Here is a 24,393-nt window from a genome sequence, read left to right as displayed (position 1 = left end):
GCCCTCCTCGTTCACGCGTCAAGGTTGCTTGGTTGCCCTTACCCACCGAAATGCGCTAGGGGCTGAGCCTTTCTTCTCGGAAGCCCACTCTCCACCACTTTGCGTCTTCAATATCTATCCTGCACTTCGGAGCAATCCAACCCCACCATTCATCATGGCTTTGCTCCAGTATCAAGCGCCGGTTGATTATGCCGCGCAATTGGATGGCTTCAAAGATTTTCTTCAGCACTTCAAGACCCTTCAGTCGTCTTCGGAAGCTGCTGCGACCGAGGCCATGGAGGATCTGAACATTGATGGAAATCGCACTAGCGATGAGTACGACTTTATGGACGATGTTGATGATGGAGAGGGAGCGCAGACCCGTGGTGCCAGGAGGCGCCGTGAGCCAAAGCTCAAATACATGCAGATTCTGCAGGATGTTTCCAACCGTGATTCTGCGAACATTGTCATTGAGCTTGACGATCTGGATGTTGTGAGTTTACCCCCTTTCGTCTATATTTGTCAATTGTCACCGCAAACTAATCGTCTCGTGTATAGTACGAAAAATCCCTGCCGGAGGAACAGCAGTCACTGAACCTTGTTGGTTCGATCCAGAAAAACACTAAGCGCTACGTCGATGTCTTCTCGCAAGCAGTGGACGCGGTCATGCCCAAGGAAACAAAGGACGTTACGTATGCGCATCCGCAATGGAACAATCAGTCGTTGTAGCAGTGAGCTAATATAACACGTTACTACAGGTTCAAGGATGATGTGTTGGATGTCATCATGTCGCAGCGTGATAAGCGTAACGAGACTTTGGAAATGGCACAGGAGGCCGACATGGATGCCGCAGACCCGTCTTCCATGTTCCCTCCTGAGCTTACCCGTCGCTACACCCTGAATTTCAAGCCTCTTACTCCCTCTGGCTCTAGTGACGAACGAGCCGGTAAGGCTCTCGCGGTTCGAAATGTCCGCGGCGAACATTTGGGTAGCCTGATCACTGTTCGCGGTATCACCACTCGTGTCTCTGATGTTAAGCCCGCTGTGCAAATCAATGCCTATACTTGCGATCGATGCGGTTGTGAGGTTTTCCAGCCCATTACCACAAAGCAATTCCTTCCTCTCTCGGAGTGCCTGTCCCCCGAGTGCAAAGTCAATAACTCAAAGGGTCAGCTTTTCCTCTCGACTCGCGCCTCCAAATTCGTCCCCTTCCAAGAGGTCAAGATTCAGGAAATGGCAGACCAGGTGCCTGTCGGCCACATCCCTCGCACTCTCACAGTTCACTGTCACGGTGCCCAGACCCGCCAATTGAATCCCGGTGATGTTGTTGACATTGCTGGTATCTTCCTGCCTACTCCTTACACCGGATTCCGTGCTATCCGTGCCGGTCTTCTGACTGATACCTACCTGGAGGCTCAACATATCACCCAGCACAAGAAGTCCTACAACGAGATTGGTATGGACAGCCGAACCTTGCGCAAGATTGACCAGCACATGAAGTCGGGCAACATGTACGAATATCTTTCGCGATCCATTGCCCCCGAAATTTTCGGCCACCTCGACGTTAAGAAAGCACTTCTTTTGCTACTTATTGGTGGTGTCACCAAGGAGATGGGTGATGGTATGCACATTCGCGGTGATATTAATATTTGCCTGATGGGTGACCCTGGTGTGGCTAAATCCCAATTGCTGCGTTATATTACCAAAGTTGCCCCTCGAGGAGTGTATACAACTGGTCGTGGTAGCAGTGGCGTCGGTCTTACTGCCGCTGTGATGAGAGATCCAGTCACCGACGAGATGATGCTTGAGGGTGGTGCTCTTGTCCTTGCAGATAACGGTATCTGCTGTATCGATGAGTTTGACAAGATGGATGACTCTGACCGCACTGCGATTCACGAAGTTATGGAGCAACAAACTATTTCTATCTCCAAGGCCGGCATTACCACCACGCTGAATGCTCGTACATCTATTCTGGCCGCTGCTAACCCGCTATATGGTCGATACAACCCCCGAATCTCGCCTGTGGAGAACATCAACCTTCCTGCCGCTCTTCTTTCTCGTTTCGATGTCATGTTCCTGCTTCTTGATACTCCCACCCCGAGGGTGACGAGGAGCTTGCCAGCCACGTTACCTACGTCCACATGCACAACAAGCACCCTGAAAACGAGGATGCTGGAGTCATGTTCACTCCTCACGAAGTTCGCCAATACATTGCCAAGGCACGGTCCTTCCGGCCTGTTGTGCCTTCCAGCGTTTCTGACTACATGGTCGGTGCGTATGTGGCCATGCGCAAGAGACAAAAGAAGGATGAGGCAAATAAGAAGCAATTTTCCCACGTTACACCTCGTACTCTTTTGGGTATTGTGCGTCTCTCGCAAGCCTTGGCTCGCCTGCGCTTCAGCGAGGAGGTCGTCCGCGAGGATGTTGATGAGGCTTTGCGTCTCATTGAAGTCAGCAAAGCTTCTCTGTATAACGATGGCGAATCTGGCGTCGACCACACTCCTAGCAGCAAGATTTACAAGTTGATTGGTAGCCTGCGTGAGAGCGGCGCTGCGGCAATGGGAGATGGTGACGACAGTGAGATGAGCATCAGACGTATCCGCGAACGTGTTTTGGCCAAGGGCTTCACTGATGACCAACTTACCACCACTCTCCACGAGTACGCTGAGCTAGGCGTGAGTTTTCATTATATACTTTGCATGTCCGAATATGTGCTAATTATATTTTACAGGTCTGGCTTATTACTGGCGAAGGTTCGCGCCTTGTGTTCGTTGAGGGTGACGACGAGATGGTTGCTTAACGAAGATACTTTACGTTTGCCTCTACAGTGCTATTATTCTGTCTTCTCCGGTGTTTTATTGCGTGTATTGAGATGCATCAGTGGAACCGGTAGATTCTTGGGCGATGGGTGTTTAGGAGTCTTCGTGGATCAGGGACTGGTTTGTACTATGTTTGGTTGATGAAAAGAGTATCAAATTCCAATTTAATCTCATTCACCTTCAACTAATTTTTTTTTTCTCTTGTCTTCGTAATTTTCTTGTCTTTCTTAACAATCTTCCCCCAAAGAAAGCGTTCATTTAAAGGAGCGCAGAGTCAAACTTCCCTTCAGTCTGGCTGTGTGACGAGAACCAACTTCGTCCTTTCAGAGGATCCGTTCAGAGACAATCTTATATTAACTTAACGTACTGCATAGCAGTAGTACCAGCGCTTGTCCCTACTACTAGATACCCTTGACATGATCCTTGTCCCATGTGAGTCCTTAAACAACACACTTATCATATAGCTGGACCTCCCTGCATAATTGAGCCGGAGCGGCGTAAGGGTTGTCGCACAAAGTGTTACACTTTGTCTTCTCGGGGACGAAGACGAGAAACTCGTAATTAGGCATCGGCAGGCGGAATTGCGAGTGAATGTCATTATTGCGCTTGGAAGCCTTATAGCCGGCACGGCAGGCACAGTGAAAAGTGCTTCCTGTGTTGATGCAGGAGGTGGTGATGTCGCAGCTATTCTGGCCGGACAGAGGATTACAAGTACCACATTTTGGTGGACTTGCAGGGGCAGGGTTTGCCAAAGCCAGAGTGGCAAGGGTGAACAGCAGAGTAGTAATAATAGAGAATTGCATAGTAGCGAATGTGGAGGGGTGAAGTGTTCAAGCAAAGACTGAGACTTGAGAATTATAGTGAGAAGAATTGATCCGGGGGTAGGAAGGTTAGCTTGAGGACAGCTTGCTTCTCTTTATACCTTTTCCCTGCTTACTCTCGGGCAGCAGACAGAGCTGAGTTATCGATTGCCAGAATCATCAAGATGCAAAGTATCTCGATACTGTCTAGACCTCCAGGCGGATCAAGAATATCACGAGATTCTTGATTGTCATCTCCATTGGGAATAAAAAGCACGGGACGCCAATTAGGTAAATCAATGTCACCGATGGATACGAACTCTATGAGCCCCAGATCTATGGAAATTTTCAAGTTTGTTTGGGTGATAGGATAGGCCGGGGATGCAGAGCCACCACACCCGGCTTTGGGCGCAGCGTAAATACGAGATCTGGAATAGGGACCCTTGAGACACCTCCAGTGTCTATTGACTAGGGCTGACGGGAGTCTCACTGGCACAGGATCGGGGACCCTTCAGAGCGCACAGTTGAGGCTTTCAAATCTGGGGATGTGCCCGATTGAGTATCTGATTGATGCTAACGGGGTTGCATGTCTCAGTTCAGTAGCCCTAATTGGACTCAACACTAAGTTTATTATGTTGAAGGAAGTGGAATGCGGGGAAGATATTCTAAACGTCTCTAACTTACACCTTTTCAAAGTCATTTGCTTCTTGTATTTGGGCCTTTTGTCAAACAATTGGAAGCTTTTGATTCTGTTCATGATACTATAACCATGCTTCTACATGATGTGAACGGACTTGTTGGATACGAACTACAAATAGAAATAGTTTGCAGGGTTCAGCAACGCCAAATCTTGAAATTGACGAGTCTGAATTATTCAACTTAAAGTTCTAGCTGGACTCGGTCAGCTGCAAGCTCGTTATGCACTTCCAGTTTGGGGATTTCTTCAGTCCTGTGTGGTTGGCCTTGTTTTGAATCCTTCGCCCTTGGTGTTGGGAATTCGATCCCATGTGTCATGTTGCAACTGCCATGCTATTTATACCTTAGCCTTTTATATAACGAAGTCTCCTCACATCTCGGCTCCCGGCAAAATGCAGGGCGCCTGACTTGACGTTATTTGATGTGACGGAGGCTACCTGCGCAGACTGTGGGGAAGTGGAGCTGATACACCAGTGTACACGTCAGTATGCCCCATGTAACTATGTAACTAGTTACCTACTTACTCCCTGTAGCTTTAGTCATTATAATTACTTTCTCAGGCCAAAAGCAGGTAAAATTATCCGATACCTAGATCCGTATCTGCATGGGCTTTCTAGCAACTGGAATTCTGAGTCTAACCTTAGAATAATCTAAGTCCATCGGTCAGACTTTCTGGTTCCTCTTCTATAATGGTGCGAACCATTGAGAATCGGATGGATTTTTTCGGAGGAGTAGAATTGTTGGAAGCAGTCAGTCATCCACTAGTACTAGTTATGTATATCATGTACAATATTTTAATTGCGCATTGCGTAGTATGTCAGGTATGCTCCCGACTTAGTAGATAGTTTCAATAATTGAGGGATCAAATGTCTCACAGTCCAAGCTGAAGGAAACAGATAGCCATAAATTCCCGCCATCTTATCTCAACTGGCCGCTCTCCGGCCTCGAGCCTAAAGATGCGTTTTGGACCCTTCAGGCTCACCAATCAAGCGCAGAAAGCTTCCATGTACCTCATCAGTCAGATCACTGGCTTGCATGCTTCGTCCTTTGAGCTCAAAAGCCTTGCGCGAGCACTCTCTGGTGATAGCACTACCAGCCCATGCGGCCAGAAGAAGGGTAGTCCCAGGGGACATACGCTTGTCTTTGGATTCCAGCTCGTCTTGAACATCATCCTTAGTCTGTGCATCCTTGTCATGGTCTTTTTCTCCCGAGTCCCACAACTTATCATGGTAAGCCGCTCGCCAGGCGAGTAAGGTACCCAAAGATCCCGTCAAGGTGTCTCCCTGTCCACCACTACGTTTAAGCCCTCCTTGGATATCTGAGACGACACTGGTGACCCCATTGGAGATCACGTCGTGAGGTCCTTTTTGAATGATAGTCACACCACCCAAAGCTTTTGACAGCTGCTCACATGCATCGGACTCTTCGTTGCACTTGTCGTTGTCTCCATCCTTTGTGATGTCTGCCTGGCTGGATACATTGATTCCCAATGCCTTCGCCAAACGACCGAATTCAACGACGTTCGGAGTCAAGATACAGTCCTTATAGCCCTTGACGAGACCAGGATCTTCTGTTACAATGAGCAATCCATCCGCATCCAGCACAAACGGAATTGACCGTGACCGTGCTGCTTTGATCACCTCTGCAACTACTTTGAGCGTGACCCCATCACGACCGAGTCCGGGTCCTATGACGAGAGCGTGCAACCGGGAAAGCATGCCGATAATAGGCTCTGCCAATGACGGGGCATCAATGGACTTGGGATCCTTGACTGTCTCTGTGCTGGGCAATAGTGGATGCACCATAAGGTTAGGAGAATAGCTCTTCACAACCTGAAATCACATACATCAGCAAGCGCATTTCTATCAAGCTGATATCTTGAGTATACCGGTGCTGCAGATCGTTCACATAGAACGTGGCTCTGGAAATAGTCAGACTAGCAAATGCATTGACGACGCTCGCCAACATACCATGTCACATCCTATAAGTCGAGTTAGTGATCATCATTTTGCGGAATCCAATGGGCTTTTTTTTTCAAATACCTAGCTTGGCAGAGGCTATAGCAGAGAAATATGGTGCTCCGGTATAGCTTCACGACTGTCAGTCGATTATCCAGAGACAGTAATATTATACATACTCAGCACAGCCTCCTATAACCGCCACCCGTCCAAGTTGTCCTACTCAATTGTCAGTTTCTACGTATGATTTCAGCGCCAGGAAACTCTGCTGCTCCCAGGGTTTGACTGCCATTTCGAACCTTTGTGGAATTTCTCTAGCATTGGCGGCACAATCTTGCGCGCCTTGCTGAAAAGAATCTTCGAAGAGGTCGATATGTGATGAACAGGCTCCATTGTTGATATTTGAGCGGAAGGGTTAATTAGACAAGAGAAGGTGCTCAGCAGATTTCTTGGGTTAAAAGAATGAATTAATGAATAACGAGAGAACGTTTGCAAACGAGTGAGTTGGGGTGATGTCACGCCGAAGTGGGGCCCCGCCGGTAGACGACCGGTTTGGCGGCGGTTTTGTATACATAAAACAACTTCAAAGCAGGTTGGGATATCCACTGCATACCAGAAAGAACATTTTGTTATAAGAAACTGGTTATGAGGACCCGGAAGTAAGTACTGAATTTGGTATTTATCAACGCCCGCTATGAGTGGTTCAAAAAGATTCCTGTGGCAGGGCTTCTTGTAATCAAATGAGTTGTTCGGTCTATCGACGCTTGAAAGATGAAAGAAAGACAATATAAAAACAAAGAGAAAGAAGAAGGGATAAAAAAAGAGCTAGTAGAGAGAGGGGGGGCTGGGGAGAAAAGTAGAAACGCTCAGAATGCTTAGTAGAAACACCACCCAACTAACAAATGACAGAACATGACAAAGGAAACGCAAGAATGCAAGCAGCCGATATTACCGTTTTGTTCGAGATGCAAGGGCTGCTAATTTGTTTTGTCGTTCCAACTTCAACTTCTTTGCAGCCATCTCCATGCGCAGTTCTTCTTCATCTTCGCGTCGAGCTGTCTTCAGTGCGGTATCTTCTTCTTGGTTCACATCATCGAACCCGGCCTCCATATCAGCAGAAGAATCCGAGTAGTAATCATCGTAACCATCGTCGTAGTCACCCTCGTCCTCCTCATCAGTGCCGAGATATTCATCCATACGGCGTTTGCCATGCTGCCGACGATCGTTGGAGGATCGGTTACTCGGCAAGTTTGCGGTCCCACGATATCCGACTGGCTCTGGCGTTCGTGAGGGCTTGGCTGTGCCTCGATATTCGGGCACGTCGGATTCTCCCTTCTTCGCGGCAACCTTGCCTTTCAATGCTGCGCTTGGTTCAAATCGCTTGGCCTTTCGATCGTTTTTTTCCTTTTCCTGGGCCTCCAAAAGTTGTCGCTTTTGTTCCAGCTTGCTAAGTTTCTTTTTAGGAGCGGCCTGCTGGTTTCTAATAACGCCCACTTGAGTTGGCGCCTTGCCTTGCGCAGCTTTGGCTGCTTCCATCAGAGCTGCGTAGGAGCCCTTTGGTGGCGCTTTTGCTGGGGGTGCAGGTTTGGCGGGAACGGCCTTTGCGGCCGCAGGTTTGTTCAAGACTGGCCTTGACGTAGCAGGCTTCGTTTGACCGAGTGGTTCATTCTTTGAGGCGGGGTTGGGGGAGGCAGTCTTTGATTTAAGATTCGGTGCCGAGGCTGATCTGGGAGCAGCTGAGGTGGGTTTCGCTGTGCCGGGGCCGGAGAAATTCATAGGTCTCGTAGAAGGCAGGTTGCCGTTATTTTGACCGTTGGGTCTGGAGACACGTGGTAGCTGATCCTCGGCTTTGCGCTTTGTTCCTCCGCTGCTAATTCCACCCGCTGGTCCATTCGAAGAAGGGCGTCGAGCAGGGTTCGACAAGTCGCGAACATCTTTATTTGGTGCCGAGGAAGTCGCTGGCGGAGCGGGTGGTCGAGATATTGGGGGTTGGGAGCTCGTGGTCGACCCGAGGGACGAGAGGACGGAGTCAAGGAACTGGTGAAGGCGTCAGAAAACAGAAAGGTTCAAAGAGGATAACACAGCCATACACTCATCTTGAAACAGGCGCAGGAGATTAAAGGTTCTTAATATTAAGTGTTGAGAGAACAGCAAGGAAAAGAGAAGCCGTTTACCGTCGATGGTTGGTTCGACTAGATAGCTTCATGACTCCGAACGTGATCCCATATAATGGAGACCTTGATAAGGCGCGAAGGGCTGGTCTCGAGTCGATAATTCGAGATTTGTTGATTATGAAGTAGTTGTCCGCCCGCAGACCTCAAGCAGTGAATAGAGACGAGGCAACCAATATAGGCGGGGATCTAACAAAGAACCTAGCAATCGAGTCCGGATGGCAAGATATCACGTGACAGACAACTCGCGCCACATTCGCTTAGGTTTTCTGCCGGGCGGTGACACAGCCACAGCGAGCCGCAACGCACTTTTCTCGATTTTCATCGGTCCGCTATAACTTCTCTAACCACCTTTCGAACTCGACGTTGCAGTCTCCGCCCAACTTGCGGTTAAATCGATTGTTTCTCAGGTTCAGTATCAGACACATAAAGGTGCGTTCCTCTTCTCGACACTGCACTCGAAACTCTTTATTTGAGGTGTACCTCCTACAAAATTCGACATCGACACTAACGAACGAATCTTTCAACAGTCTCTTTCAAAATGAAGCACCTCGCAGCCTACCTTCTGCTCGCTCTGGCCGGCAACGCCGAGCCCTCCGCCGCCGATATCAAGGGCGTCCTCTCCTCCGTCGGTATTGACGCTGACTCTGAGCGCCTCGACAAGGTCGTCGCTGAGCTCCAGGGCAAGGACATCCAGGAGGTCAGTTTTTGCAGTCTACATGCCATATTCAACGAGCTCTGTCACTAACTTCACTTCCAGTTGATCTCCGAGGGTACTACCAAGCTCGCCTCCGTTCCCTCCGGTGGTGCTGGTGCTGCTGCCGCCCCCGCTGCTGGTGGTGACGCCGCTGCCCCCGCCGCTGAGGAGAAGAAGGAGGAGGAGAAGGAGGAGTCCGATGAGGACATGGGCTTCGGTCTCTTCGACTAAATGCATTCCTCGCGGAACCTCAAAAAGTGATGACATGGGGGAACAGACATCTGCATGGTACAATCAGTTCGGGAGACATCTCCGCCGGCTGGTTCCTCAAATGTGCATGGTTCATGCTGTTCTGATGCAGTTACGACTTTCTCATACATGAGCTGAAAATGGCTCTAGGCAATACAGATTCATCTGTCCTCCGCAAACTATCTTTTGCGTAGATTGTATCATGCTTGTAGATTGTATTAAACGTCTTGTATGGCAAGTAATCCGAAGTACATTGATTTATCAATTTACTAGGCCAACCCGCCAGGCATTGGCGTGAGCTATATCATCAAATCTATTTCTATATCCCGTTTAGATCCACATAGATGGGATAGCCATTCCGATGCATTGTAGTTGCTGATGACCCTCAGGGAACCCTATATCGTCGATGCGGTATCATCGATACAATGAATAAATTTCAAGGTACAACCAGTCCCATAGAGAATGTGGAGAATACTGGATTCTCTTGAACCTTATTAATGGAATGTGACAATACATTACCGTTCTGGTTTATTGTTCCCAAATGAGACTAGCGTGTTAGGGCTCGAACCTACCCGTCGCTTAGGCGAGCCCTTCCCACCTCACCAGTTTGGTGGCCAGAGACGATCCGCCCAGCGACACGACAATCTCCGCCAACCCATCTTCCTTCGCTTTTCGAGGTACCGTCGAGAAGCGTGCTCCAAGGAAACCACCGCTAAAATGGCTGACCACGAATACGTGAGTTTGATAGTTTGATGTCGCACGTTCTTTCCTGAAGATGCTAATGAAGATTCTCTAGAACGCCGAGGAGGCTGCCGGTATGTCTTGAATCACCCATTACTTTTCCCCTGCATCAACCCCGCCGCCCGATGAGAGTCAAGCCACTGGAATTAAGCGACCTGGATTTGGGAGATGGAACGACGAGATCGAGAGGACGACAGACGACACATTTGAATGGCTTCGACGAAGGGGGAAAGCAGGCGCACACAACAACCGATATAGAGCACGAGTCGCTGACAGTTCGTCTGCATTACAGAGATCAAGAAGAGAAGACAGTTCCGCAAGTTTTCTTACCGCGGCATTGACCTCGACCAGTACGTTCACTCGCCAACCCCCATTCGCCCGCAAAAAACTGTTTCGCAGCACACGCCAGTTACCTGGAGGATGAAAGGGAATTAGTTGATGTAATCTCAGATGAGAACAATCTTTCCTTTAGTCTGCAAGGGTATCTGGTCGTTTCGCTGCCGAAATGCCTGGGGTTTCAAAAATTTGCGCCAAAAAAAGCAAACTAATTTTGATTGTTAGGCTCCTCGACCTTTCCTCCGAGCAGCTCCGTGATGTCGTTCACGCTCGTGCCCGCCGTCGCTTCAACCGCGGTCTGAAGCGCAAGCCCATGGGTCTCATCAAGAAGCTCCGTAAGGCTAAGCAGGAGGCCAAGCCCAACGAGAAGCCCGACCTCGTCAAGACCCACCTCCGTGACATGATTGTCGTTCCCGAGATGATCGGCTCCGTCATCGGTATCTACTCCGGAAAGGAGTTCAACCAGGTTGAGATCAAGCCTGAGATGGTTGGCCACTACCTGGCTGAGTTCTCTATCTCCTACAAGCCCGTCAAGCACGGTCGCCCCGGTATCGGTGCCACCCACTCTTCCCGTTTCATCCCCCTGAAGTAAACGACCTCAACGATTCCCCTTGGTGTGGCGCGTGGTGGAGAAAGGTGCTGGGAAACGAAAAATGGAAGCCAGTACTGTTTCGTTTTGGGTTCCTTTATTCAGCTTGTATTTCCAGAGCGAATCGGCTGTTTCCATTTCAATAAAGATCTTGTCGGCATGAAAACAAAAATTTTTACTTGAATGTTCACCTCTAGTCTTCGTATGGGCCAATAGGCCCTTGTGTGGATTCCGTCCTTTCGGGCAAGAAACGAGTAGTATCGAAGTTCTCTATGCACTGGTAATGACTCGGCGTGAAGTATTACTGTACTTCTATAAGAGTAGTCCCAAATAGTGTTTACAGACTCCATGCAATGTTGAACCCAGGTCTCACAAACTGCATTTGGGGATCTGTGAATGAGCCGCCGTTGACGGTCTCCTTTCCAGCATCGTTCTATTCTATATCCACCTGATGTTTCTAGCATCTCTGTCAATGAAACTGTTGTCTATTCAACGGTCATTTTTTCTCTATAATTTTACCTACGTCTATGTCACGGGTATCATAACAATACCCGCTCAAGTGAAACGAATCTGTTCTTCAAGAATCAGTCTGTTATTACTAGTGATTGATTTGATTTATCTTCCCTCTTCATTTTAGAGAATAGTATTATCTTGTCTAGTCAACCGGTGTATCGACACTAATGTAGTGTCCGTCGCATGGTTTCTGATTGGTTAGCCGATGCTGACACCCAGCCAGATATATAGTGATCCGATATAGAGTCTAACATAGATCAGAGTAAACCATCATGGTTTACTGTACTTGACAGTGTCAACCTGACAATACTGATAATACCTATTCAATAGATATTGTTGTAGGTATAATACAGTCTACAAATTTGATCTGGCTTAACCCACTGAAGTGTGTTAGAGCCTTAAGCATCAGGTATCTTGCGGAGGTCCTCAAACCGCCTATGGTGACTATATTGCTGATGGGGCAGTGAATTGATACCTGCAATCACTGAGAGTAGTTCACGTATAGATACTAGCTCATATTGCCCATGGATGATCGTGTAATGATATTATATCGATTTTATCCATGGGTGCAAGAGCATGCAGACCCGAGGACGGTCGACCCAATGGTATATACAGTATTGGGGAAAGGATGCCTGCATGCCTAAGGCTGATAATATCTAATGAGACTAGCCTAGTTGGGCGTGCCAAGAACTAGTAAGTCTTCAGGCCATCATAGATAGTATCATTAATTTTATTATGTATGCTACGTGGTTCAGAATATTCGACAAGCAGGAAGTGAGGTTGTGGCTACGGTGGCTGTTCTGTTCCTTCATCCTTCGCCCCATTCGACTCGCACGTCCTGACTGTGCTGCCTCGAGCACCCTATTCCGTTTTAATACGTATATTCTACGAATCGGCTCAAAGTACTCACCGGCTAACCGTATCATGACTCAACAAATCTCGCGAATTATTTGAATGTTGAAAAATTGAATCCTTCAAATTATTGTTGAACAATTTAGAATATGATATGCACGTCTAGTGTGAGAAGCCTCAATCTTCATTAACTAAGTAGAGAACTCCGCGGAGTAGTTCGTGCCCCAACGCCTGCACTGTAGATCAACCTTGCAAACGCCAAATGTGCCAAGGCTTCATCTGGCATACCCAATAAATTTTCTTTATTCTTAAAAGTAAACTAAAGCCGAGCGAAAGCATATTGAGTATTTAGTGCTAACTACTAAATATGTAGCATTGTGCTGCGAGGGTGCTGATTGAAGTCCGATACGTCCGGCTGCAAGTGGAGGCCGATTCGGGTATTGGTCAGACTTCCCCAACGGGTTGCAACGATGGACCGAGGCAACCCTGTCAAAGTACCGAAATTGCGGAGAAAGCACCGCTACTATTTGATCTCTGACTCGTATCTTTTTCATTTACTCTTAATATCCGACATACCTTTTCATCTAATTCACGGCCTACCGAATCTCATATCCTCTCGCGTCCTTTTGACAGCTCTCAGCACCCCGGATCGGCGCTTGGCTTCTTCCCCGCAATATGCCTGTTGCCTCCTACTATCCCAAGGTGGACATTCCAAATGTCGACCTCTGGTCATTCTTGTTTGAGCGTCAGGATAGACCTTTCCCAGATGATAAGAGTGAGTCACTTGGTGCCGACAAAATATTCTCTAGAGCCGTCAAATTTTACTAACTCTTGCTCTTCTTAGTCCTTTACCAAGATGCCGAAACCCAGCGACACTATACCTACCAGACTCTTAAAGAATCGTCTTTGGAGTTTGGCAAAGGCCTGAAGGCAACATACGACTGGCGCAAAGGCGATGTTCTGGCTCTGTTCACACCCAACAGCATTGACACCCCGGTGCTAATGTGGGGAACACTCTGGGCTGGTGGTATCGTTTCCCCCGCCAACCCAGCCTATACGGTTGAAGAATTGGCTTTCCAACTGAAAAACTCCGGAGCCAAGGCTCTTGCAACACAAGCCTCCGTTCTTTCTGTTGCCACCGCTGCGGCAAAGAAGGTCGGAATCCCCGAAGATCACATTATTCTCATCGGTGACGAGCGGGATCCCGAGGCTCGATTCAAGCACTTCACATCTGTCAGAAATATTTCCCGTGCTACTCGCTATCGTAAACAGAAGATTGCACCCGAGAGTGATCTCGCATTTTTGGTCTACTCTTCCGGCACTACAGGTGTCCCTAAAGGTGTTATGTTGTCGCATCGGAATATTGTTGCGAATATCCTTCAGCAGGTCACGGGCGAAGGAGGTAATCTCAGTTGGAATGGGGGACCAGATGGAACTGGTGACAAGGTTTTGGCTTTTCTGCCATTCTACCACATCTATGGTATGCATCATTGGTGATTTGAACGCGATGACCAGGTCCTGTCGAATGCTTTTGCTAACTTATGATCTCTTATTTCAGGGTTAACCTGCCTTATTACCCAAGCTTTATACAAGGGTTATCACCTCATCGTCATGACGAAGTTTGATATCGAGAGATGGTGCGCGCATGTTCAGAAGTACCGCGTGACCTTCAGTTATATCGTGCCTCCTGTCGTACTTCTCCTGGGCAAGCATCCGGCGGTCGACAAGTATGATCTATCTAGCCTGCGCATGATGAACTCTGGAGCTGCACCACTCACACAGGAGTTGGTGGAAGCGGTGTACTCTCGCATCAAGGTTGGAATCAAGCAGGGATATGGTCTCAGTGAGACTAGCCCTACAACCCACTCTCAGCGATGGGAGGACTGGCGTGAGCACATTGGCTCCGTTGGCCGGCTAATGCCTAATATGGAGGCTAGGTACATGACAATGCCTGAGGATGGCTCGGACCCCAGCGAGGTCAAAACTGGGGAGGTTGGCGAGCTGTATCTGCGTGGTCCCAATGTCTTCCTTGGTTACCACCAAAACCCGACGGCCACCAGGGAATGTCTTTCCGACGATGGCTGGTTCCGGACTGGCGATGTTGGTTACCAAGACTCCAAAGGAAACTTTTTCATCACGGATCGTGTGAAGGAACTCATCAAATACAAGGGATTCCAGGTCCCTCCCGCTGAATTGGAGGGTCTTTTGGTCGATAATGAGGCTATTGATGATGTCGCTGTGATTGGTATTGAGAGTGAGGCGCACGGCTCTGAGGTGCCCATGGCCTGTGTCGTTCGTAGTGCCAAGAGCAAATCCTCCGGTATCAGTGAAGAAGAAGAGGGAGCTAAGATTGTCAAGTGGTTGGATAGCAAAGTTGCCCACCACAAACGTTTGCGCGGTGGGGTGCGTTTTGTCGACGCTATTCCCAAGAACCCAAGCGGCAAGATTTTACGGCGCATGCTGAAGCAAAAGTTCAAGCATGAACTTGCAGCACCTAAGGCCAAGCTATAAATTCACATCCTCAGAAGATAAATAAAGAATTACATAGATCACAGTCTTTGGAAGACTATTATTAAATTGATTTACCGAAATATGTTCCTATGTCTCGTTCAGTCTGTCCACTACCCTCTGACCACAGAACTAGTGTACGACGCTAGATATTGATCTGATTCAAGAAAAGAACCTTTTCACCATACCATCAACATCCTCGCCCTCAACAGCATCGATCTTCTCGGTAGCAACCTTCTCAACAGCCTCTTCGACCGGGACATCGCCATTAACCAGGTCGATCCAGCCCTCAGTATCGGCGCGTGCAAGCAACTGGTCTGCAACAATCGCCACATCCTCACGAGTAACATTTCCACGACCCTTAGGAGTCTTGCCAAGTTCGACCTTTCGAGTAGCGGGCTCTTCAGTAAGTAGTCCAGGTCGCAGGTTGATCGCCTGGAAAGGGCCGGAGGAGTTTTGCTTGCGACGGGCTGCCAGTGCCGTCATGTATTCGTCGGCCTCTTGCTTAGCCTTGGCATAGGTAGGAAGAATCTCGGTGTTCATGCGCACAATACCTGCCCATTGATCGTCTGGCATCCAAGAGGGCTGCTTCTTGCGGCTACCAAGGTAAGAGATCATCAAGAACTTTGTCACGCTGGGCGAAGCGAAGGAGGCGGCCATGAAGTGCTTTGCTGCTTCTTGGTCGATGGCAATTGTTCTGGCAGGTCCACCCTTGCCTCCGGCACCTGTTGATTAAATCCTCATGATCAGTAACTGCATCAATGCCATTAAAAACTAATGTTAATTGGTGTGGATTAACATGGGAGGTTGTGTTTAGAATGAGTGGCGCGTTCAGCGGCGCCAAAGTGGGGGAGGGGCATGAGCGTACCGGCGGACCAGACAACGTAATCTGGAGTAACAGTATCCAGGATCTTTTGAGCATCGGATACAGTCTTGATATCTTCTAAGCTGGAGACCAACACGTTCAAATTACCCTTACGACCTTTGCCAAGAGCGAGGATCTCGCTCTCATGTGCAGGGTTGCGCACGACGCTGGTTACGTTCCAGGCGCGGTTGAGGAGGAGAGGGGTGAGATGGAGGGCAACCTTGCCATGACCACCAAGGAGGAGAACTTGCATTGTAAATTGAGGAGCTCTAAGGATGTGATTTAAAGCTTCAAAATGAGAGAAAAAATGTAGTGCGTGCTGAACGGAGCAATTTCAATGTTGCGGGGGACTTTTCAGCTGCAGACCGATGACGACACGACATCGTGACACAGCTTAGAAATCCACTTCTTTTGTGCTACAACTACACAACTACAACTATATACAACTATATCTGTAGTTTTGATTTTTTTTATAGGTAACCTGCTGAGTTTGAGATATGCCAGTCTGGCAAATGGTATATTTCTATACTTTTAGGAGGAATTGACCTGATTATGATACTAGGTGATATACGAATCTCCCTCGATGTTTGGTGTTGTCTCTTATTACACTGTAGTAGTAACAAGGGGTGGCCAAGAGAGGTCGTCACAGTTGATTCTATCCAAAGAATCTAGCAGGAAATACCAGAAGGCTCATTTCTGCAGGTGCTGTCCTTACCACCGGTGACCTTCACGCCCGACCAAGTCCAATCCGAGCAGCTTCCATCACCGCACATGATGTAGAAAGGAGTCGCGTCACTCTCAACAGTACCGGCCACACTCTTCAAAGTCAGATCGGTGATGGGAATACCAGTGGTAGGGTTACCCTCATCGTCGTAGTCCTGCTCGATGTGGACGCCGTAATCGGTAACGCCGGAGAGCTGGATATTGCTGAAGGTAACGCCAGAGACGGAGCCAGTCTCGCCAGACTTAGCCTTGATGCGGATGCCATTCTGCGAGTTGGAAACAACAGAGTGAGTGATGGTCACGTTCTTTACGGTGTTGTCATCACGACCACCAACGGATCCAATAGAGAGACCGTGACCGCCAAAGCAGCGACCACCGGTGAATAAGATGTTCTAGGATGGGTTTTAGCAAAGTAGTCTCGGTATGGAGCTGGAGTAGGATACATACCGAGCCGGAGTTGACAGCCAGGCAATCATCCTGGTTCTTTACGACAGCGTTGCGAATGGTAACGCCGTTGCTCTCACCAACATCAAAAGCATCGGTGTTGTGACCGCCGTTATCGTCACCATCGGAGTTGTCAATATTGATGCTGTCGAGAACGATGTTGTCGGATCCAACGCTGAAGGCTTGAATTGGGGTGTTCTTGACATTGAGGCCGGTGATGGTAGAATCGTCTAAGTCATGAGCGTAGAAGAACTTAGGTTTGGTCTTGCCACCGTTGGATCCCTGGCCGTCCCACCATCTCTCTCCACCACCGTTGATGGTGTGGTTGGAGGTTCCAGAAACGGCGATGTTTGAGCCGGAAATCCTGACCAGAGGACCATCCCACTCCTTATAGCCGAATGTAGTCTCGCCGCTGAAGATGACCTTGGTACCATCCTGGAGGTCCTCCAAGTCCAGCGTCTCTCCGGCAGGAACTGCGATGTTATCCAGAACAACAGTCGAGCACGAAGAGGCACTAGCACTAGCTTTAGCAGCCGAATTGAAAGTGCAGGATGTGGAAGAGGAGGATGAGCGAGTTGCCATTGTCCACTTTGCTCGCTTGGCCAAGGAGGATGGCGCTGCGGATGCTGCGGCGCAGAGGGCGAGCACGGAGATAACTGAAGTACGCATTTTGGTATACAAGAAAGAAAATGTCCGGTCAACAGACAAGAATAAAATGTGGTAGATATAGAGGCTAGCTCTTCAAAACGAATGAATAAAGTGAAAAGAATGAGAGGAATAATTTTGAGAAAAGATTGAAAGCTCCTCTTGAGCAGCTCACTTATAAGTACAAAATGTAGAAGTCCACCTTTCACCGGCATATAACTAACTACCTTGAAACATTAACACAAGTATAGGTGGTCCTCATGTTCGACCCCTGTCGCCGCCCTTGGAGAAACAATCTATGAAAATGGCACTGATTATCGCTGATAAGCCAACAGAAGCATCTAGAGATACCCACTTTGTTCATCATGGCTCACCAATTCGCTCTCCTGTTTGAGATTATCCCGGATTTACCCACCTTTTGTAGACAAGCAATTTGGCGGCATGATACTTACAAAGTCTCGATATCAACTCGGAGTACGGAAATAGTTATTCTGACATCTCCTTAAGACGCTCTCTATGAAAACTTGATTCGGCCGCAGAACGACGATCTACACTCCGCTTGGCAACTGGGGCCACTCAATGCTTGGTGTAAATAAGACAGTGCCTCGTGGGTCTTGTTTGTCTCAAATTGATTTTAGCTTGTAAGTTAGTATGGATATTGTGGCTGACTATGCACCTTGTCTAATTTTGTATGTCGTACAATTGATTTGCTTGATAATCGCTTGGTCGATGATAGAATGGTATGATGAAGACTTGAATTAGTCTGTTTCTCTCAATAAACAGAAAAGTAGAAGAGTTGAGGTCATTCAACTGCAATTTCAATCAATACGGATGTGGATACAGTGATGCCTTCTTGGTGACTGAGCACTGGCACAGTGAGACGTATCGAGGCTGATTCAAGGCCACAAAGGATCAAGACTATATGATATTTACTTGAGTGAGCTTCAAAGGCATGAAATACAACCAGAATAGTTGACTAGCTTGATACGGCCTTGGGATCAAAGCCGGAATATTCTTGCTAATTATGTTGTCACGGGGCTGAGAAACTCCCACACCATTGAAATTTTTACCCCTAGACACATTCATAACTCTCGGAAATGTCGCTTCTCTCCTGGTCCTGCAATTTTGCTGTCTTTGGCCAGGGACAAAGCTTACGTGTTCGCGATGAACCATCTGGCGCATTCGATGACTGAATCCATGAAGGGAACGTGCCGTTCTCGACCCACGCCAAAAGCGCCTCGTTTGTGTGATATGTCGCTGGCACTGATGGGTAGGACTCTGCTGCACCACAATGACCACCGCCTAGATGACCAACTTCAGTAAAACGGGAATCATTTAATCTACTTATTGCACTTACCCGGTATCATGTATAGGCCAAAGAAGTCTGCAACAGAGCCATTACTGCTTGCTTTCTCGAGCTGTTGAAGATATTTAATGGGCCAAGTTGGAGCGTTAAAGGGGTCAGCCCAACCTGAAAAGTGTTAACCTAGGCCATGAAGACATCAAATAGAGGCATTGCTGTTTACCCTGAGATACTATCATCTTTCCTCCATGTGACCGGAAAGCACCAAGATCATACCCAACAGAATCTATAAGGTGGCTTGCTGCTTTATTTACTTTCGCAACATCCCCGTCGAAATCGAACGATTCAATGTCATAAGAAAGATTATTAAATACCAGGTTTTGTAGAAGAGGTGCAGCATATTGGACATAGAGAGAAGTCTCTTGCAACATAAGCTCTCGCTCCGAGCCAAATTTGAACCCTGGATATATTGGCGTGCCTGTTCTTGGGTTTCGAGGTCCATAATATATGGCCTTCAATGATTGCATCCGTTTTGAACTTAGGCATGTTCGATTATTGCCATCTAAGTTTGCCGTAGCTGAACATGCTAAAGTTTCAATATCAAAATGGCAATTGAGTGGGTTCTCTATCAGGCCATCCTTGACGCCATCTATCTCGTCACAAGCATCGAGAACTTTGTCAGTTGTGGCGTTCAGTGTGGCTTGATCAAGAAATGCATCTTTCTATGTTTAGGTTAGCCAATCAGTCATCCTTTCTGCCAGGGCCATGTAAGCAAACCATTGTATGAATTCCGTTCCACAGGAATGATAGCATCAAATGAGTGTACCAGTTTCCTGGCGAACCGGCGTATATCCCATCGAAAAGTTGAGCGTGGTATTGAGCAAGTGCGAATCCCTGTGCGCCGCCAGTCGAACATCCACTAAAGTAACTGTATTTTGGAGAGCTTCCGTAGAATGAAGATATGATATCCCGTGTTGGGTCTGTCATGATAGCGATAGACTCGTGGATCCATGCCTTGGTCTGCTCCACATCATTCAAGAAGGGAACATATTGTCCAGATGTTGTAGTCCCATTTCCGTTCTTGGCTTCCTTATGACCTGAATCGCCTCTGACCAATCTGTGAGCAAATTGAAACACACCACATATATTGTATCATTTTACCCTGTAACAGCAAACCCTTGCTCTAACTGTTTTCCCATGCTGTCCGTATCAATAGTTCCTGCAAAACCCCCGTTTCCTGACGATTTATTAGCTATCTACTTATAAAATACATCCGAGGTGTCATTCAAAATCGAAGACTTACCAACTACCATAAAACGGTTATTATAAAATTCGGGTGAAGGTAACCAAAGTTCAAATCCCACAGAGTTGCCATGTTCACCATATGCCACTGACCCAGACACTTGACAGTATAGGATACTAGTATGACCATCCGAGGAAACATAACGTGCAGTATAAGCACTTTCGATATCTGTTCCCGGAAGGGCCTTGTAATTCAAAAGATCCGAGCAGCTACTAGCCAGCGCATCATGGGCCCAGCAGGCAGCTATCAAAGCATATAGAGAGAATTTCATGGTGAGCATACTGGCAACGTCTCCTTATCCACCCGGAAAACACGACCTGTCTTTAAGTATTTGAGCAAAAAGCGTGACGATCATTGTCCTATCTACTTCGCATACCCCGCACAGAATCTTGGATTTGAGCTTCAATTCTACGGCCATCGGGGCCGTTCGCCGACGGGGCTTTACTTCTCCGCGTACATATCCGCAAACTGCATTCTGCTACCTCGGTAGTCGACTTGGACCTATTGTTATTGAAACATGGATTAATAGTATCTTCTCAGGTGCAAAATAAAGCCAGGGCATGAATGGGAAGTGTTGATCGAACCTATTGATGAGCACAGAATATACTAAATAGGTATCTGGAGTCCTCCGTGCTCTTCCAGGGTTGTTTTTCGTTTCTTTGCTGCTATCCGCTAGCAGGACTGGTATAGACCTAATACCCATGTAGTTACTACTTGACCCTTGTCTACTTGACGCTTCTAATAGAAGAGTCCAAGGTAGAAGTCCTACCTGGTAATTACATACAAATAATACAAGCCATCTGAGAAATTCACAATATTTGAGCTTGAACGACCAGTGTTCAACTTATGAATGTTATCCGCTTGACTTAAGTTCTTTTGGGAATGGACTCAATAAATAGATAGTCAATCAATGCCTATGACGAAGCAATTCCAAGATTTAGCTTGGATATTGCAATATGAAACTTCACTTGAACAGGAATCTACTGCAGAATAGAGACTGTCAGCTGCATTTTTATAGCAGCATTATTCGCTTTCTAAATTAGGGTAGGTGAGAGGTAACCCGTAAGTGGTGATGACACCCAACGAATGACCGTGGATATCTTGCTTTATTCAATTTGAATACTAGCTACCATATACTATACATAGTATGTAGTGACAACATATTGGGATCGATAGAACGACCAATACTCTACTGAAACACCACGGGTCTAGCTGTTTTCGTGGGTTGGCTCGCGTGGAATTTAAATTCGCATAAAATGGTTACTATACTATAGTATAAGCAATATATTCAAAAGTTCTGAGCGAGTCCCCCATTCTATGGAATGATCTATAATCTTAGAATGCGGATACTGCATATATCGAAAAATCTCGACGGATTTTAGATACTGGATTCCGATATTGCAGGAACTCGAAGTTTTTTCCTTGCTCAATTCAGAACCAAAACACCAATACATACGTGTATGACTTTTATGGAGTACCTACATGTGCGGCATGCCTACACCGCACACACTACATAAACTTCCCATGCGTGCTGCATAAAGTTACTGTTTGAGCTCAACCCTCGGAAGTATTCTCTAGGAACTTCCAAATGAGATTAAGTTTCAATTAGATATCTGCGCCAGAATAAGCTCATTATTTTCCGGATATGAAATGCCGGTAATGGAGCAAAATATGAAGATCGCAATCTCGCCTTATTCTTGTGAATCGTAGAAGAAGCTTTAACTATCAAATTGTTCGCAGTGGTCTCAGCCGGCCTTAATCAGAGGATATTAAATGTATATTAATTATGGCGGCTGCTCATTATGCTAGCACTAGGGCGATCTGAAGGTCGGCAATGAACTCACGATTCATACAGACTTACTAACAATTCCCGGAGGACTCAGATGTCTCAGCAATTCATTCCATCCAGTGTAGCCTATTTTTGAATGTGGGCATGTTCTAGACTCATAAGGTGTGTGAGATAAATTACGGGCATGGGACTCGCAGCCAGCAGGCAAGGCATAGCCGACTCAACCCCTCGCCCCTCGTCTACCAATATTGGAAGAGAATACGAGGTGAAATTCAAGTGTTGAATCCCCACCACCGGCCCCGGAGGCCGTTGTACATAGTACGCGGAATTTCAGAAATCTGTCCACCAATTTTCGTAGCGGGGTGGTCCGTGGGTAAAAGAGATGGAAAAATAGTGGAAATGGGCTGCGAGTCCAGACAGTTATTAGTGGCTACTCAAAGCGAAATGACCCCTCCAACTTCATACAGTACATACTAGACTACAGTATGTGCATGTACTAAGTATGTAGAAAGTCAAAAAATAGTGTAACCGATGGAAAAGTTAGAAAAGTTTCGATTCGAGATCCACCGAAGAACTTAATAGCGACAGGCTCAGCTTGGAAGGTCCGGATGCTCGAATGATCAGCCCTAGCCAAATTCTCGGGCAGTGCTGAAACGACGGAGTTCGATGGTGCGGAGACTTGGGCATTGAAATTGATGATCCGGGAAAATCCCATGTAGAGATGAACAGGAGGATCTCATGTTAACCCCGATGATCGCGATGTTGACCACTATGCATTCTTTCCCCGATCGATCCCGAGGAATCCGTGTTAATTCTATGCAAGCGTGGCCGGATTGTTGGGGTCAGTTCGAGATTTACTACAGTACATCGTACCGTGGTTAAGTCTAAATGCTAACAGATTAGGGCAAAAAGTTGTACTGTATGAATGCTCGATACATGAAGTGTACTCCATATCTGTAAGTCGCGTAATATAATTACTATAGTCTTAGGGCTTGTCGGATTGTTGAGTCCGATAGATTAACTGTACAATCGTGATCTAGACACCGAGAGGATAGATCGATGACAAAAATGGGGAGTAATTAACAGCAGACCAAAATTGCTCCTTTTTTGTGAATGAGCTGTTCAGAGGGGCTTGGTGGACCCCCATCCACATACCGGATACTCCACCTCAGGTCGTTCGTGGGTTGTGTTTACAAGCTGATGAATGCTTCTATCAAGAGGAATACATCTCAATTCTCAACGCCATATTGCATCGATATCAATATAAACCTGTAGAGATGCATAGATGATCGCCACCATCGCGTACTTTACAAGTAATCCGTACAGACACCATTATCAATTACAGTACTGTATGTACCATCATTACCGCTGGGCAACGGTCAAACCAGACTAGCGCACCCAATTGGGTCTAGTCAGGGGCACTGGCTGATCGTGTCAGCCAATTAACTACAGTTAGATATCCCACTGTGGGGATAACCTCAATTCTTACTTCCCCCCAATTCTACACGTACAGTATTATTCAACCCGCGGTGGACACTCGCTTGAGGCCTCGGTTCTTTAAGATCCAATCTTTGCTCGACGGAGCAAGTCGTCCGCCCATCCGCACAAAGAGCTAAGAAGTTCTGGGCTCAAAAGGAAGCTTTACCCACACTGGGTCCGCCAACAACGGCTGTCAAGCCTCACCGGCTACAACGCGACCCAGAATGCGCGCTAGCCCATGTTTGCTTTTCCTAGTTCCTTTTCAGGTTTCGTGTCCGCGCCTTGTCGGGCCCTCCATCTTGACGCCCAGGATTCATACCTGGAACATGAATTTTCAAAGGTCTGTGCTTGTATGATCTCATGGTCCCACAGCTTAAGATGAGGATCCGGATTCCCATCTCTACAGTAAGCGATGATGCAACAATCGGTGCTGTTTCTCTTTGTTGAATTGACCTGCGAACTGCGATGTTCGGTGGGAACTCTGAGACGGGCGCGCTCCGTTCATGATTTTTTGGTTCTCTCCGCGATGGATCCACTGAGATCCAACCCGAAAGCATCCAAAACAAATCAAAACAGAAAAAGAAAAATAAGAAGACAAAACAAATAGATGATGACACGGCCGGGCAATCTTCTAAAGAGAGAAGGTGGAAGGGTGGCACGGCATGTGTCGTAGAATAGCCTCAACCATAGCTCAGTTAGTATTTTATGTAGTATACACCTACGTATCTCGTACACCGATACATATGAGATCCGATCGATATTCAGGCGACCTGTGTTCCACGGCCCACGTCCCACGTCCCACACGTAGATTGTCCTGCACGACGCAGGAGGTCGCGGAGAAATACATATGTATGGAAGATAGAATAATTGAATATCCAACCGGCGGCGTGGCTGTGGATTGGGCTGCAGACCATCGCGCACACGAGCGCGGCTA

At 47.4% G+C, this 24,393-nt stretch overlaps 10 protein-coding genes across 10 annotated transcripts; 4 read left to right on the top strand and 6 right to left on the bottom strand.

Moving 5' to 3' along the window:
* Positions 1–154: 154 nt before the first annotated feature.
* On the top strand, positions 155–2,779 carry N7469_001241 (DNA replication licensing factor MCM7; the record flags this gene model as incomplete). Its single annotated transcript, XM_056640161.1, has 5 exons — positions 155–472; positions 538–671; positions 738–2,082; positions 2,133–2,654; positions 2,711–2,779. The coding sequence occupies 5 exons, from the start codon at positions 155–157 to the stop codon at positions 2,777–2,779; spliced, it is 2,388 nt and encodes a 795-aa protein (XP_056505918.1).
* A 459-nt stretch (positions 2,780–3,238) lies between these two features.
* On the bottom strand, positions 3,239–3,601 carry N7469_001240 (putative adhesin; the record flags this gene model as incomplete). Its single annotated transcript, XM_056640160.1, has 1 exon — positions 3,239–3,601. The coding sequence occupies one exon, from the start codon at positions 3,599–3,601 to the stop codon at positions 3,239–3,241; it is 363 nt and encodes a 120-aa protein (XP_056505917.1).
* A 1,643-nt stretch (positions 3,602–5,244) lies between these two features.
* On the bottom strand, positions 5,245–6,645 carry N7469_001239 (ATP-dependent (S)-NAD(P)H-hydrate dehydratase; the record flags this gene model as incomplete). Its single annotated transcript, XM_056640159.1, has 6 exons — positions 5,245–6,126; positions 6,183–6,215; positions 6,265–6,275; positions 6,337–6,383; positions 6,432–6,471; positions 6,552–6,645. 6 exons carry the CDS (start codon positions 6,643–6,645, stop codon positions 5,245–5,247), a joined length of 1,107 nt encoding a protein of 368 aa, XP_056505916.1.
* A 555-nt stretch (positions 6,646–7,200) lies between these two features.
* N7469_001238 (uncharacterized protein) lies at positions 7,201–8,348 on the bottom strand (the record flags this gene model as incomplete). Its single annotated transcript, XM_056640158.1, has 2 exons — positions 7,201–8,289; positions 8,343–8,348. The coding sequence occupies 2 exons, from the start codon at positions 8,346–8,348 to the stop codon at positions 7,201–7,203; spliced, it is 1,095 nt and encodes a 364-aa protein (XP_056505915.1).
* A 293-nt stretch (positions 8,349–8,641) lies between these two features.
* aspf8 (ribosomal P2 domain-containing protein) lies at positions 8,642–9,351 on the top strand (the record flags this gene model as incomplete). The annotated part of the gene is made up of 4 exons (XM_056640157.1): positions 8,642–8,687; positions 8,796–8,855; positions 8,954–9,123; positions 9,184–9,351. The coding sequence occupies 4 exons, from the start codon at positions 8,642–8,644 to the stop codon at positions 9,349–9,351; spliced, it is 444 nt and encodes a 147-aa protein (XP_056505914.1).
* Positions 9,352–10,086: 735 nt separating this feature from the next.
* N7469_001236 (40S ribosomal protein uS19) lies at positions 10,087–11,038 on the top strand (the record flags this gene model as incomplete). The annotated part of the gene is made up of 4 exons (XM_056640156.1): positions 10,087–10,104; positions 10,166–10,184; positions 10,403–10,460; positions 10,672–11,038. 4 exons carry the CDS (start codon positions 10,087–10,089, stop codon positions 11,036–11,038), a joined length of 462 nt encoding a protein of 153 aa, XP_056505913.1.
* Positions 11,039–13,075: 2,037 nt separating this feature from the next.
* Positions 13,076–14,911, top strand: N7469_001235 (acyl--CoA ligase; the record flags this gene model as incomplete). Its single annotated transcript, XM_056640155.1, has 3 exons — positions 13,076–13,175; positions 13,245–13,880; positions 13,959–14,911. 3 exons carry the CDS (start codon positions 13,076–13,078, stop codon positions 14,909–14,911), a joined length of 1,689 nt encoding a protein of 562 aa, XP_056505912.1.
* Positions 14,912–15,070: 159 nt separating this feature from the next.
* Positions 15,071–16,026, bottom strand: N7469_001234 (uncharacterized protein; the record flags this gene model as incomplete). The annotated part of the gene is made up of 2 exons (XM_056640154.1): positions 15,071–15,633; positions 15,777–16,026. The coding sequence occupies 2 exons, from the start codon at positions 16,024–16,026 to the stop codon at positions 15,071–15,073; spliced, it is 813 nt and encodes a 270-aa protein (XP_056505911.1).
* Positions 16,027–16,441: 415 nt separating this feature from the next.
* Positions 16,442–17,609, bottom strand: N7469_001233 (glycoside hydrolase family 28 protein; the record flags this gene model as incomplete). Its single annotated transcript, XM_056640153.1, has 2 exons — positions 16,442–16,888; positions 16,944–17,609. The coding sequence occupies 2 exons, from the start codon at positions 17,607–17,609 to the stop codon at positions 16,442–16,444; spliced, it is 1,113 nt and encodes a 370-aa protein (XP_056505910.1).
* A 1,048-nt stretch (positions 17,610–18,657) lies between these two features.
* N7469_001232 (uncharacterized protein) lies at positions 18,658–20,462 on the bottom strand (the record flags this gene model as incomplete). Its single annotated transcript, XM_056640152.1, has 6 exons — positions 18,658–18,899; positions 18,943–19,056; positions 19,112–19,610; positions 19,666–19,996; positions 20,050–20,125; positions 20,192–20,462. The coding sequence occupies 6 exons, from the start codon at positions 20,460–20,462 to the stop codon at positions 18,658–18,660; spliced, it is 1,533 nt and encodes a 510-aa protein (XP_056505909.1).
* Between the last annotated feature and the right edge of the window lie 3,931 nt (positions 20,463–24,393).

This window comes from Penicillium citrinum (assembly GCF_028827155.1).
Source record: "Penicillium citrinum strain IBT 23319 chromosome Unknown utg000001l:1.0-4955037.0:1.0-4956770.0, whole genome shotgun sequence".
Taxonomy (NCBI): domain Eukaryota; kingdom Fungi; phylum Ascomycota; class Eurotiomycetes; order Eurotiales; family Aspergillaceae; genus Penicillium; species Penicillium citrinum.
Note: the sequence above shows the minus strand (reverse complement) of the source record. Positions and strands in the feature narration are given on the sequence as shown.